The sequence below is a fragment of the Lycorma delicatula genome, chromosome 10 (assembly GCF_047948215.1).
Source record: "Lycorma delicatula isolate Av1 chromosome 10, ASM4794821v1, whole genome shotgun sequence".
NCBI classification, from domain to species: domain Eukaryota; kingdom Metazoa; phylum Arthropoda; class Insecta; order Hemiptera; family Fulgoridae; genus Lycorma; species Lycorma delicatula.
Window position 1 is genome coordinate 112,272,183 of NC_134464.1, and position 16,066 is coordinate 112,288,248.

Sequence of the window (16,066 nt, forward strand, 5' to 3'; positions counted from 1 at the left end):
CAAAAACAAAATTCAGCCCAATCCACCAAAGAAGAGAATCAATAAGAGCTCTTACCTTATCTTATTTTTTATTTTTATTTTCTATATATCAAAAGCACTTTTGAGGAAATTCCTCATCATCAGTTGATTAAAATGAAAAATTAATTACACATTAAAACATTAAACATTTACATTTATAACATAATATATGCAGTGAAATAATTAAAAACTTTAAAGCATTAAATTTTTTTTAAACATGTTTGTGGCCAGCCACTAAATACAGCACTGTACTAATACAATATAAACTTTACCAAATAAAAGTGCTGCTGTCTCTAGCAGCTTTGATAAGAGTATCATTATCAAACTTTATCTGCAGATTGATTAAGCCGAATTTTTGCCTATATTTATATATATGCTATTTTTCTAAAGTGTTCAATTTTTTATTATTATCATTTCCTTTTGCTACTTCAATTATTTTCAAATTAGTTTCTAAATCAGTAATAGAATGTTTGTTTATTCACTATTAGATGGTCGGCAACATTAGAAAAACCCAATTTATTTTTTATATAATATCTAAAATGTTCTGTAAATCTTACTTTAAATGATATTAGTTTTCCCAATATAAACTTTATCACAGTCATTACATAATAATTTTATAAATGCCATACAAGCTACTAAAATCATTATTATCATTATGGTTTTTTAAATGTCTTTATATATATATTTAAATTATATTTGAAACAAAAACTTCTTGTCATTCCTTCCTTCAGTGAGAAGTTGAAATGTTTGTTAGAAAAGTGTTTAACAAAAAAATATTCTTATTGTGTGTTGTTTTAAAACTATGACAGATTTTATTATAAAGATTATAATGAAAAAAGAAGAGATTTAATAAAATTCATATAAACCTAGGAAATATCTGGGTTCAACCAAATCAGGTTTACACTTTTTGATATTAAAAATTTAACATGAGAGGAGATTAGATGTCTTTACAAAGATAAAAGTAGCATATTTTTAATCAGCAATTTTGTGTTGACTAGCTTGAATATACAGTAGAGTTTATTTTAATCACTTCTACCTAACCCATTCGAACCATATGATGCCCTGAGGTCGTCACACGATTTTTTGGTACATAAGTCACATGACGAGACCTCAGGTCGCATTGTTGCAGTGCTCCATGTACATACATATATTTCAGTTTGTAGCTCATAGATGGTATTGTAATGTATTCTGAAGTGAAGTGCTAACATGTGATTTTCACAAATCCCCCTTTCTAGTCTCACTTACTGCTTCTTATCGAAATAAAATAATCTCTTTGTTCGTATTTTTTTGATGACCTCAGTAGCCATCATGGCAGAGAAAAGGTTTCATGGTGATGATGAGGAAGCATTGACAAAGTGTTTAGAAAGCATTCTAAACAATGATAATGAATGTAGTAATAGAATCTAGTGATGAAATTAGTGAGGAAAGCGATGATAATGATGACACACCAGCTTTCTATGCACATACGTATTGTAATGCAGAAAAAACAAAGCGATTTGAATTGGGCAAAAACTCAAAATAACCCCATTATATATTATTTTACCAAACATAATGGCATTTGTGAAGATATATTGAATAAGTTTGAGTCAGATCCACCTTCAGAACTTCAAATTTTTTCGGAATGTATGGAATCTTTTTTTGATAAAATTTGTGACGAAACTAATGCATAAGCTATGAAGCAATTGAACAATCCCATTAGGAAAAAGTTGAAAGATGATGATAAATGGTTTGAAACTACTGCAGATGAAATTAGGGCTTATTTTGCTCTAGTAATTTTGATGTCGTGTGTGCAAAAATTGCATATCCAATTGTTATTGGAGTAAAAAAAAATAGATGCATTGACACACCCATATTTATTGTGTCAGTAATATGCATGCAAATTTTCAGTGAAAAATCTTTATTGGTTAATTTTATATGATTTTTTTTTTTTTTGTGTGTTACTGTGTTCCCCAACTTACTGCCAGGGAATTTAAACAGGATTTCTAAGTCAGCTGTGTAGGCATTTAAATATGACATTATTGGGTTAATGAACTCTCTTAACTAAGTTCCCAATCTTTGTCTGCATTACTCTCATGACATAACATTTAGATGTATAACCTAAAAATAAAAATTAACCAAGTTCCATTACATGTATTCATATGTACTGATTATAAAGACCAGATGTGAGTTAGTGCCAGTAAGTGTGTGGTAGTCAAAACAGTCATATTTACAAATTATGAATGTTTGACCTCTCTCTTTTTTCTGTCTAGCCTTCAGAACCACCATAACGTATTACTTCAGAGGATGAGTGAGAATGATATGTATGGATGTAAATGAAGTAGAGTCTTGTACAGTCTCAGGTCGACCATTCCTGAAATGAGTGATTAATTGAAATCCAACCACCAAAGAATTGACCTGAATTGTAATACTATGAAAAGTGGAAATTTTTTTGTGAAATGTGATCTATAATTAAAACAATTGTCGAACAAAGACCAAGTGTAATCACAGAAAAACATCCCAATGATAAATAGTTACAATAACTAAAGAAATTGAAGGATGTAGAAATATAACAGACAGTAGTGTTAAAGAATAGATTAATTTATAAAAATATAATAATTTATATCCAGTATTGATAAAATTGTTCCACAGTATGGATTAAAACTTACATTAAAAAGAAGAGAGAGAATGATAAAGATTACTAGTCCAATAATAAATACACTCTGTAGAGGCAGTGATGCAGAAAGCATTGGCGTTCATGAAATACTAAATTTCTTTTTGCTGATTTAGGTAGCATATAAAACTGGCATGATTATGCTGTATTTGATTATCGTATGAAGTTTAATAAGGAGGTAAAACACAAAATCAGATTTTAGTTTACAAGTATCTTCTTGGTGTTTAATTTACAATTTATGTAGAGCTGCATAAAACTCTTTTATTATTAAATTTAGATTAGTTTCATTAAAAGTAGCTCAAAATTAGTCTTTTCTTTTGTTGTAGCCATTAATTTTATTGTTTTCCAGATTACCAAGATCTTTTTGTGGTACAAGATCAAGGACTGCATTTTGGAGTTTTAATAGCCCCTTCCATTTGTTTAGTTAAAGAAAGAGTCTCTGCTGTATTTATTTATTCTCAATTTAAATTACAGTTTAACACCCAATTACAGCTGTATTACTTTCTTTGGAGATGAAAAATGAATTTTGTAGAATGGGAAAAATTAGGTTTGGTATTTAAATCCTGTTTAAACAGGATTTAAATACTTACAAATACTTACCTGATTTAGATCCTGTTTAAACAGGATTTAAATCATAAAATAAATGAAAGACAGGAATGTCATCATTATAGAGGTCAGCAGTGAATTGCTTTTTGAGCATCTGAGAACAAGCTGAGGCATGCTTAAGATCCATCCCCAGATGGATCTTAAGCATGCATGGATCTTAAGAAATATAAGAGTAAACTACTCAAACCAATCCTTGGTAAAGAGGCTGATTTTTGTTTAAATATTTTTATTTTAAATATATACAAGTTTATATTGTACATTGTTTAATGTTTTCATTTTTTTTATAGCTACAAGAAACCAAACAGAGAGTCTTTAACAACACCTGAATATAAGGAAAGTCTAAAAGCTAAAGCTTTAGGTCAGGAGTTAGATACAATTTCAATGCATAGGGGTATCGATGATATCAATAGACCTAATATAAGAAATTCATCCACTAGTTTAATAGGAAGGTATGTACTTAGATACTTATTTTATGATCATTACTTAAAAGTAATATTACTAGTAGGTTTATACTTTATTAATTATTATATCTTTTTGCAAGTATTGTATTTGATATAAAGATTTTATTTTTTCCTTTTAATTAGTGATGTCTACTTTATTTTGAGATTTAACAGTAATAAATTTTCACATTAACTATTTTTCACTTATTTAAATAAATATTAAAAGATATTTTTATAAATTATTATTATTTTTTGGCATTTGCTGATATACATAGCATTGTCTATTATTTTAGTGATTTGTAAAGGTTACCCAGTATAATTATAAGATTTAATCTTAAATAAAGTTAATTTTACTAAGAATATTTTTAATGACTGTTAATTGTTTATTTTATTGGATGATGGCTGTATAATATTACACTAGTGATCAATTATGTGATACTGAGAATAAAAAAAACTAGTTGATTCTAGGTCATTGGTTTTTGACCAAGTTGAAGTAGTAAGTTCTGCAATTATTTATTAGAAATAGTAAATCTATAGTTTTGATTAATTTTTTATACATGCAGTAAATCTTCACTATTTTAGAATTCATTGGCTTAGATGTATTTTGAGTAGAAATAGAAATTCAAATTAAATGAGTTAGATGTAGTGTAGTTTTTTCTACTTAAAAAAGTGTTGTCTACAAGTAATATTACTTTGTACTATTAAAAAAAAAAAAATTATATAAAAGAAAAAATACATTTGTTAATCAGAATCACTGAATAAAAATTAATCATTAGAATGATTTTCAGAGTACAACATTGTGTTCAATCGGATTAGAAACTAAGTGGATTTGATATAAGGTTACTGGAAAGCAAATTATGAGAATATGCTAAGTGAATTTTAATGTAGTTTTTATAGTGTCCCTTAAGGTACTGTACTTTGGATTTTGGCCATTCTTGTATTTTTAAAATTCCAACCTATACTTGGGCTTAGGCTTCAAACTTTTAATTATTAGATGAGTTTATTAGTAATATAATGGAATATTGATGCATTTTCTGGTAATATTTGATGAATATTACATACATTTATGAAATCTTAGTTGTCTCTGCATATGTACATTTCCGAGAACTGCATGATTTGTGAAAAGACCAGAATTTTCTTTATATTTTAAATTATAGATTCTTATAACTAAAAAAAAAAATCTTATTGTTTGTGTCAAATGTTTACCCATAATCTCTATGGCGCTGGGGGGGGGGGGGGTCTTGTTTTTGATGAAGAAGTAGAATTAAAATTTGGCATGGTAGTATGTCCTTGTATAAATATGACCAAAGTACAAATTTACAGAATTTCATCTCCTGGTGGGATAACAAAAGTACTCTTTTCTAAATATGGCTTGGAAGTTTGCTATTAATGGATAAAGAAATAGAAAACAGTGTGCAGTTTCAGTATGTGTACATAAAGATGAACAAAATCCTTCTATACTTTTAGACAATGGAAAAATACCTTAGTGTTTTATTTGACTTTTATAAATTTTGAATATTATCATACTTGGAAGAAAAACTCTCAAGAAATCAACTGAACTATAATTAAACCTGGAATATGGAGTAAAAAAGTAGACTGTTTTATTAATTTTTTTATAAAAACTGTTAAGCATTCAGGGCTACACATTTGTAAGATGAATTTGATGTAAGAAATTAAATATTAGGTGGAGTCCGATATGCTTAACAGCTGTGGTAATTGTTATAGGTATGCACCAACCACACCTATAAAATAGGTATATTATTGACGTATGTGACAATGTAGTACGAAGTAGTAATATTACATTTTTCACTAGATATTGTCATTTAGTTTTTAGGTTAATTTTACATTACAATTTTAAGTATTTGTTTCGTTTATTTTAATCATCTTATTCGTTCTGAATCATATTTATAATTTATCTGAATTTATTGTAATGTTTTTGTTTTCTTTATACACTATTAGCATCCAGTATATCTAATGTACACCAACTCTTTTCTATTTTATGAAAAATGTAAGAAAATTCAACGATGAAAGTGACAGGGTTTTTATTTTTATGTAAGTCAGGTATTGAAAAACAAGATTTTTTTTGCAATGCTGGGTTTTTATAGTATGTATTGAAAAACGTTTGTAGTTTTTAATGTTTTTTTCTAACAATTTATTTTTGTGAAATAAATACAAGTTTATCATTAATTATTAATTTATATTTTTTTCTAACATTCAATGGCGTACTTTCATTTTTTCAAGTTAATATGATATTGTATTAACTTTTAATTAATTAGGGTTATCCAGAAAGTTTAAGAACATTCGGCTGTAATAAATTAAAAAAAGAAATATTTTTTATTTGGTACTTATTTATTTGCATTCTACATAGTCTTCATTTACATTGATATATATATAAAACATGTAAATTTTTTTTGTTTCATAGTTATAAAAATGCCCCTCTAGTTTTCTCTAAATATTCCCCAGCCAAATTTTTAAAACAGATTGAATTGTTACAGCCAATTGAGGGAAGCATTATTATTATTATTATTGTTGTTAATTCTTTGCTTCATTTCCTTGACATAAGAGAAGATCATCCAGAATAATCTAGATGATTATTCAATCTTCTTTCATTGAACATGATCCATTATTTTTTTCATACTTGACTCATTTATAACATCACTTTATTCAAACAGTTCCATTACACATCTGTAAATTTCTACTGGGTGAAATTTTGTATTTAAAAATTAATTATACTTTGAATTTCATTTTTGGCAGAATTTTTTGTATTTTTTATTTATTCTAACATTCAGGAAAAAATACATGCATGCAGTCATGTAACTAACTATCTGACTGCATATTGATGGGAGGTAACCTTCATATGTACTTTGTGCAAAAATTTGTTATTTTCTGAATTTCTCTTACACAACGCTTAACTATTTTATTTTATTGTTTCGTAACATATATTCTGATATTAACATACCAGTTAATATCAGCAAGATCATTGTCATTATGATGTATTTAGTTCTTATATCAGTCCTTACACATGTGATATTTTATACTACTATTCTTTCATTACTCAACAGATTGAATTTTTGATAACTTTTTCTTGCCTTACTGATCTTTTTCTTTTATCCTCGATTGATCCTTTTAGTATTAAATTTATTTAATTTTTTTCACCATATTATCTAACCAGTTAGTATGTAATTTGAACATTATTAGATAAAGTTTTCTTGTTTATTAATATAAAAAACTTATCTACCAAATTTTCTCATTTATTTCTACACCTACATTTTAAATGTCTCTGGAGTAGATTAGATGATAGAAGTAGGATTATTTTTAGGTCAGCATAAATTACTTTAGTTTTGATAATTCAAAATTGAAGTTGTACTACTCAAACATGTGTACTGATGTGTTTTAAAAACCTTTAAAATGTATACTTTCTCTGTAGTTAGAATTTTTATTGTCTCTTCCTTGTTCACTACAACTATGTGCTTATTAGGTGTTTGTATTATTTTATTTATTCTATTTACAATTTTTAAAACAATATACTTCAGTTGTTAGACTTTTTTGTTCATTTACAAATTGGTAAAGGAACAAATAAAGGTTAGGTTAGCTTAATATTTACTGTCCATTTTTTTAAATGAAAGTATGCTGCTTAAAAATGGGTCATATTTATTATTTTTGTAAAATTAATAATCATTATTTATAATTTTACAAAGTTGGTATAGATTCGTAATTCCTTCTTATTATCGGCTTAATAAATATTTTAGTCACTGTTATTGCTGCCTTGATTAATTTGATTCTTTATACCTACATATGTTTATAATCTCAACTACTGTGAATCAGAAGAAAGTTTCATTTCCATCTGTTAGATCCAGTTCAACATATATTTATATTAATTCATTAATATATTGACCGCTGTGCTAATAAAACTTAATATTAAATGAAGTTTAAACCACCAAAATACAGTAAACGGATAAGGTTAAAGTTACCATATTAATTACAAGAATCGATTTTCATTAGATCCCTCATCTTCAGCAGATATTTAATTCTGTAATTACATTAAAATAAATGATTTTTATAATTTGTGAATTTGAAAATGTTACTGTTTTATAAATTATGAAATTATCATGGACAAATACACAAATTCTGCTGTCCAGTAATGGGTACATCATTCCAGTAAAAATAATCCTAATAACTATGTACAATACTTCCTTTATAACTATGTACAATTTATTCATCCCATCATTAGAGTAGTTAACTATCTACTCTTACCAGATAGTATAATTAACTTTATTCTGACCAATAGTCTTTATCGTTTATGAGTTCAGCATTCAGATAATCAGGTTGTTTCAAAGCCATTTTTTTACATTTTTAGATATCCATTGTATAAAAATTTCCAGTTTTCCCAAATTTATAAATTTAAAGTATATTTAATTTATATAATTATATTATTTAATTTATTTATAAATTTTCCCAAAATTTCCCACAATAGTAAAAATCAGAATGTAATGAGGATTAAAAATTACCCAAGGACAATCTTAAAAGTATAGTGACTGTTCAGTAATTTATAATTATAGTTTTAAAATTAATAAGACAATTGGATTCGTCATTGAGATTGTGAAATTTGAGAAGCGATACGTTTCTTAGATTCTAAATATTAAAGGCAGAAAATGATGGACTGATAAAAGAAAACTATGAACACACAGTTCATAGTTAAATTTTTTACACTGAAACTTGTTTTTAGATTTTATTATATTCAGTATGTAAAAATTCTTGAAGAAAGATTAATGAAAAAATTTATGTGGACACCACATGGCTTCCTTGTATGCCTATTAAATTACATATACACATTTTTAAAAGTACATAAAATTTTATTTCACTAATAACTTCTGATTTTTTTCATATTTTTTTTACTTCCTTGTACAAAGTATGGAAGTATTGTGATCGCAAAAAATTCCAGTTTTCAGATTTCACTGTGAATATCCATTTTGAGTAGTTTTGGCATGACACCTGTGCATGCATACATACATATGCATCTCGCATAACTCAAAAATGATGAAATTTTGGATTTAGAACTGTTGTAACATCTAGTTGTGCACCTCCCTTTTTGATTGCAATCGACTGAACCAAAAGTATCCAAAAAAGCCCAAAATCCAAAAATATTTGGATTTTGAACTTTTTCTTAACTGCAGTAATAAGCCTCATTAAGAGCTTTTCAATGATGTGTCATAAGTGGTACTTATTTTCATTGGCTCCAGAGTTATAGCTAAGCGTTAACAAATAATCATGTAACACATTGTTATTAAAATAATTACTTCCTCTTTTGTTTTACTCTTATTAAATATAGCAGTGGCACATTTCGTACTGTTTTTAGATGTGTTTGTTAATTAAATTTTTGATCTGTTATTTCAGATTTTTTAATTTATTGTTAAAATCATAGCAGCAATAACAGTATTACATCTTTCCATATAAAAAATTATTGGCTTTGTTTTACTAACATAGATTCATATTATAGTTATTTAAAATTATTTCTGCAAGTATAACAATTTGCATTAAAAGTATAGAAACATTATTTAAAAAATAGAAATTTGCACGTCTAATAAATAAGAAAATTATCTCCATGATATCATAAAAATTAATATTGATCATTTTTTCTTTATATTATTATTAACATGGTTTGTTTAAAGTATTTATTTCTTAACTTGCTATTTAATTATTCAGCACGTTTTATTTTTCTTATTAAATTTTACTAGTGTAATTTTTTTGCAGTTTATACATTTTTTGTTTTTGTTTCCTTACACTTATATTTTTTCTTCTACATTATTGAGAAACATTAAACATTTTTTATAACTTTGGTATGTTATAAAATGAATTAACTCCATTGGTTATATCTAATATTTCATTCTGAAGTTGATAAATGTTTTCCTGTTTTAAAGAAAATTTTGCCAATATTTTAGTATAATTTATGTTTTAGACCTAGTGTTCATATTAGTGGAAAGAATAAGCCCGGCACTACATTATTTTTTATATTTTTTTTTTATAACAGTAGTTAAATCTGAAGTACTTGGTTCTTATCATATAAAAAATTTACATTTTTTAGTAAAATACCTACAGTTCTTTTAAGGTGATACCTTTATAGGTATTAAAATCATAAGAAAGTGAGAACTGTACAGTATGCGAAAAGTGTAAAATTACCTAATCTTATTCCTCTTACATGAAGCAGCCTTTAAGTCAAAATTCCATTGTGTTTAAGATTTATTTTACATTTATTTATAATTATACTTCACAGTTAATGAAAATAATCTACTAAATTAGCATTATATTATGTTAAAATAAAAAAAAGATGACCTACCACTACATTACATTATTATTATATTACACATTTAGTTAACCATGCATTACAATCTCGAGATCCTACACTTGTGTTTTAACTAGGAGAATTTAATGATAGGTAAAAAATAGCCACCCCTTGCCAGGAGTTAACCTTACACTGGCTATTCTTAGTCAAAATGCTACAAAATGTTATGTTATAGTCACCCGTTGTGACAATAACACACTCAGCTACAAAATGCACTATTTATTTTTCAGTATAATCCCCATTTACATTGATACACTTTTCCCAACATGTGACAGGTTTTTGCATTCCGTCACTGAAAAATTCTGGTTGTTTCTGTTAGATTCAAGTGGCCACACCTTCCTTCACCTCATCGTTGGTGGTGTAATGATTACCTTTCAGATCCCTCTTGAGATGAGGGAAGAAGTGGAAGTCACACAAAGCCAAGTCCGGCAAGTATGGCGGATGCAAAATAGGTTTAAACTTCAGCTTGCGGAGAGTCTCTGTAGTGGCGTGCAATGTGTGAGGCTGGAAATTATCATGTTGCAAGATTATGGGCACCGTGGTCTTTGAAATGCGACATACTCGTTGTCTGAAGTGTCTTAACGTTTTAATGTACCGTTCAGAGTTCACAGTCATCCAGTGTTCCAGATACTCAGTTACATAATCGTGTTTGGTGTACCAAAACACTGTCAAAAGGAGTTTCTTTGCCAAGGCTTGAGTTTTGAATTTTTGTGGGTTTTGGCGGTTATAATGTTTTTATTACATGCTTTGCCTTTTTTCTTTCGTGTCATAATGATGTACCCAACTCTTATTTCTGGTCACAATATTGAAAATGAAGTAGTTTCCTTCGGCACAATAGTACTGTAAAAGTTCTTCACAACATTCGACATGACCCTGCTTGTGTTCATCCATCAGTTTACCTATCGCGCACAGATTTTATGGAAACCAATTTCTTGATAATATGGCCTACTCGTTCTTTATATATGCCTAGCTGAATAGCAATGCATTGCTGGGTGATTCACCGGTCACTTTGAAGCAAATAGTCCACCTCATTTCGATGTTTCTTGTCATTCATAGAAACTGATTGTCTGCTGCGAGGTGGATCCTTAATTGTCGCTATACCAGCTTCAAATTTGAGAAATTTCAATGTCCACCTATTCACAGTACTCCTGCTTTTAAACGATGAAAAATGTTCATAGGATTCACATCTTCTGCTGTTAAAAATTTGATCACTGCACACTTTTTTAACTGTGTTGACATATTGACCATACTTGACTCCATTTTAACTGCTTTTGAAAACAAACGGATTCCAACACATTATCGCAGGTTTGTAGAGGGGGATTTTAGCTGTCATGTGCTGCCACGCCCAACTCAACAGTATGTCTTTGCGAAGCATGCTAATGTGCAAAATTTATCAGCCAAGCCTTGTATCATTGTGTAATATAAAAATGTTTATTGACATATAGCATCTTACATCCAATTTTTTACTCTTACAATTTGGTAAAAACTAAATAAACTAAATAAATAAAAAGGATTAATCCATAAGTAGAAGTCAGAAACGTGTGTCCAAATTCTTTGTTAAATTGCCTTGTGAACTGGCTTACAGATGCAATTAATACTTTATTTTTAGTGTTATCAGTATAATGTTACTAAGAGTCTTTGTAACACACACACATATATATATATATATATATATATATATATATATATATATATATATATATATTCAGTAAGTAACTACCAGATTATTGAATAAGTAAGATTCTTTATTTTAATAAAATATTAAATTCAATTTTTGAAGTTTGAAATCTTTTTATTTTAGAACTGATGCATACTTTTATATGTAATGTATAAACATTCTTGATGACCTCCAAGAATTTTACTTTTTTAAGACTTTTTTTAATATCATGTTTATCCTGTTCAATGCCCTGTTAGCACAATCAAATGTTAAAGTCATATTTAATTTCATTATTTTCAAACAGCTGATCACAATGTACTCTTCAAATTGGGGGAAGAATAGAAATCACTTATTACTAGATCTAGAAAATATAATTGAAAAAAAAATTCCTGTTAAATTTTTTTAAAACATTCATGGATTCATTATGATGATTATTGTGGTTCATTTAGGAGGATATTCAAGACAAGAGTAAAGAATGTTTACATTTGATAGCATAGCAACAACTTTACTCATGATATCTCACTGTATCTTTTTTATTGAGGTTCAGTGAGGTAGACTGCACCGTCCTTAAGTGTATAGCAAGCTACAGACAAGTGTGTAAGCTACACTACCAATATATTACTAAACCAGAATGTAGTATAGCTCGTATCTATGGGATTATATTATTGAGATTCTGCATTGTTCCTTTGAAAACACTGTTGTATTGGCAATCTGTTAGGTTCATGTACTCTCTTAGTAAACGCATTTGTAATTTAGTATACCATCTTTTTATAAAAATGTCTTATGTAGTAGACTTTTATGTTTTCATGGGAACTGAAACTCACACGGAGTTATAAATTTTTAATCCTGTGTGTCCAGAGTACTTTCTTTTTATTTTATGACTATAGTGTTTGATTCATATGACATTCTAAGAGAGACTGGGTCGCTTAAGTAGTTTTGTTCAAAAAGGATTATCCTTGTTGGTTAATTTTATTGGGATATAACCTTTAGTTTATTATATCCCTGTATCACCAAATCAGGATGGGATATTAATAAGAACCCAAGAACAGTATGGTGGCTGAGAGAGACAGTATTTAGGAGCCAACAGGATAAAAATATAACTTCTATGACAGCCTCAAATATAACTGTTAGCCATGTGCACATAAAGGAAAATGCTATCCTCTGCTTCATTCCAGTTCACATAACTATAATTATTACAGTTTTTCATATTATTTATCTTAATTCCACAGAAAATTGATTTTCTATTTTATATTAAAAAACTGAGGACAGTGATTAAATGTGTACCAAAATATATTCTATATTTCACTTGACATGACAGAACTATTTTAATTGTGTTAATCTATTTGTATTTATTAATGCATGAATTAATTTTTTAGTTCTTAAAAATAAATATTTGATTAACAGTTAAATTTAATAGAAAGTACTTACTAAATTTTTTTAATTTATTTATTTCATTTTTATTATTTTTTTACTAACACTTTTGCATTATATTAATTTTTCTTTTTGAAGTCATAAAGTTTATTACTTAGACAAGTCACATCATTTCATTTTAGATATATTTTTTCAATAAAAAACATGTTGGTTAAAATTATATAGTATTAACCCATTATATCTTCAGATGAATAAAAATATACATTAAATGAATGGTTTTGCATTACCATTGATCAGCTATTGTAATAGTTCTTCTTTGGTGCTACACGACCCAGTTATTTTTAAGGTTATACTGCAATGTATTAAGCATTAAACATGAAATAAAAATTGTATTAAACAAATGCTTTTCAGTGTGATTTATGTGACTGTGGTTAAATAGTATAAATCTAACTGTTGGATAACCAAATCTAATAATAGGTTATCTAACTATTGTAGGAAATCTACTGAAACTATTAGGTTTCAGTAAATGACACTGTCTTAATAATTATTATTGAATAATGTTTAATAAGGCTTACAGTCTGATGCAAAGCCTTATAATCTTTAAAAAAAAATATATTTTTATGAAAACTTTTTTTGTTTGCGAGTATATGAAAATGTATGATGTGATTTGCATGTAATTTGCATGTTTTTTAATATACATTTCAAGTCTAAAAGGAACTGGCTGTATTCTACAACTGTTGTTTTAATGTTGATGTAGAGTTTAATAGATGGAAAATTTGTTGATAAATTAACAAGTAAAGAGTCCTTGGCATGATAGTAAAAACTGCATCTCTGAAAACTAATCATTCTACAAAATGTTGAAGGAAGGTATAAGGAGGAAACATTGAAATCCATTAGGCACTATAACATATTATGAACTGGTTTTACAAATAGACAGCTAAAAAAGCAAAACAGTACTAGGTGATTGTTTATATTTTGTAGGTTAAAACTACAGTAATCGTCAGCACATATAATTTTCTTTCAAAATTCACTAGAAATACCAGTTTTAATTAAATCCAGGATAAGACATTTAACTCCATCTTCTTACAAATTGACAGCTCTGAAATACCTGAATATTATATTGAGTAGCATCCTAGAAGTAAAGAAATTGACAATTAAAATTCCAGTGGCCAAACATTTCATTTGACTATAGATAACTGAAATTAATCAATCATTGAGCACGGTTTCATCATACACTGCGTTTGGAAAGTCACTGTGCTGTATGCTTTAGAATAATGTGGTGCATTCTGTTCTTTTGGTACTAGATTGATTGCCCTGTGGGTTCATTGGACATTGGTCAGTAATAAACCAAGACATCAGTTGTTGAGTTGTGATTAAACGTGCTTCATGATGTTTTATTTATCAGAATCAATAGTTGCAAGATATGTAATGGTTCTTTCAGTAGAGGAACACATTTTTCTCATTGAACACATCTTTCATGTAGCTGAAAGGTATATTGATTTAATGAAGTACAAGCTTTCTGAAAAGTTTCCAATTACTCCTCACCATAATGCAGTTCAAACTCTTATTGAACAATTTTGGGCAACAGGCTCTTTTGAAAACACTGATCAAAATTGAAGACCGCCTAAACTAAACAAACAGAAGCAGCTTGATATTTCAGATGCTATGGCCAAAATTCCATTAAAGATAATGCATAAGTTAGCACAGCAGCAAGATATCAGACTTGCAATTGCACATAAAGCTGTAAGAAAAGAACTGAAACTTTTCCCCTACAAAGTAATGTGTATTCAAGAACTGAAACCTTAAGATAATCCCAAAAGACTAAATTATTATCAATGGTTTAAATGTTTTATTGACCAAAATTATGTAATTATCCTTGACATTACGTTTTTTAGGATGAAGCATAGTTTCATCCAGGAAGGTATATTAATTTACAAAATGCACAATTATGGTTGACAACTAACCTCCATGAATTACACGAACAATCTTTATACAAAATGAAAATTGGAGTTTGGGTCAGTATGAGTAGTACGCGTATTGTGAGTCCAATCTTTTTTAAAAATACAGTTGGTGATCGTTATTGTGCTGTTTTAACACTTCATTAGTTACTTAACAGAAGTGGAATCTTATCAAAGCTTGTTCCGACAAGATGGCGCCACAGCACACACAGGTAACAGGTCAATGACTTACAAAGTCTTTGGTGAACGAATCATTTTAAGGCCTTTTTGTGGCCTGCACAGTTACCTGATCTGACTCCCCCAGATTACTTTCTATGGGAGACAGTGAAACAAGCAGTTTATCACAACAGATCATGCACAACTGACAAACTAAAAATCTAAGTAACAGTATACATACAAGACATTCCAGTTCATCAGCTGGTTAAAGTATCGGAAAACAAATTGAAACATGTACAGTGTTGTATTGATGTTGGAGGAGATCATTTTAACACCTTTTACAAACTATTTCAGTTATTGTAATATCTGTTTCTATGAAATAAAAATACAAAGTAATAATTACAGAAGTTTTGTTATTACACTTCCATAATTCTAGTGTACAGCAACTTTCCGAATGCATTGTATTATGTTTTTGACATTTATTAATGATAATACCATACACTCAATGCCAATTAAAATTTACTAAAAATATGAAAAAACTTATAAATGATTTTATATTCTAAAAATTGTACATAACATTGTTTTAAAGCAAACTCCCTCAAATCTGTTTACAATTTTGTGAAAAATACTGCCTTTAACTAATTATCCATCTGTTGCTCTAATGCATTCAAAAAACCTCCAGAGCTAGGCAAAGATTTTTGCATAAGTGTTTAGAGCCAGTTATACTGAATCACCTCCCTTATATATCCTATGTTATTTTTTAAGTTTTTTGCGATAATTCATAATCTTTGGGAAGTTGACAGGCCATGGGAACACTGTTTCATTATTTGAAAAAATTTTCCAATTTTTTAGCGTATGGCATGGTGGCAC

General features: G+C 28.2%; 1 protein-coding gene across 4 annotated transcripts in view; it reads left to right on the forward strand.

Moving 5' to 3' along the window:
* The window catches only part of ATP7 (copper-transporting ATPase 1), a 196,875-nt gene that overhangs the window by 177,066 nt on the left and 3,743 nt on the right, over nt 1-16,066 (forward strand). For 3 of the 4 annotated variants that reach the window (XM_075376589.1, XM_075376591.1, XM_075376590.1), the window contains one exon: nt 3,562-3,723. In XM_075376589.1, coding sequence (XP_075232704.1) covers nt 3,562-3,723 — 162 coding nt within the window. Of the gene's footprint in view, nt 1-3,561; nt 3,724-5,673; nt 5,767-16,066 lie in introns of all 4 variants that reach the window. The other variant, XR_012757867.1, reaches the window with a different exon arrangement.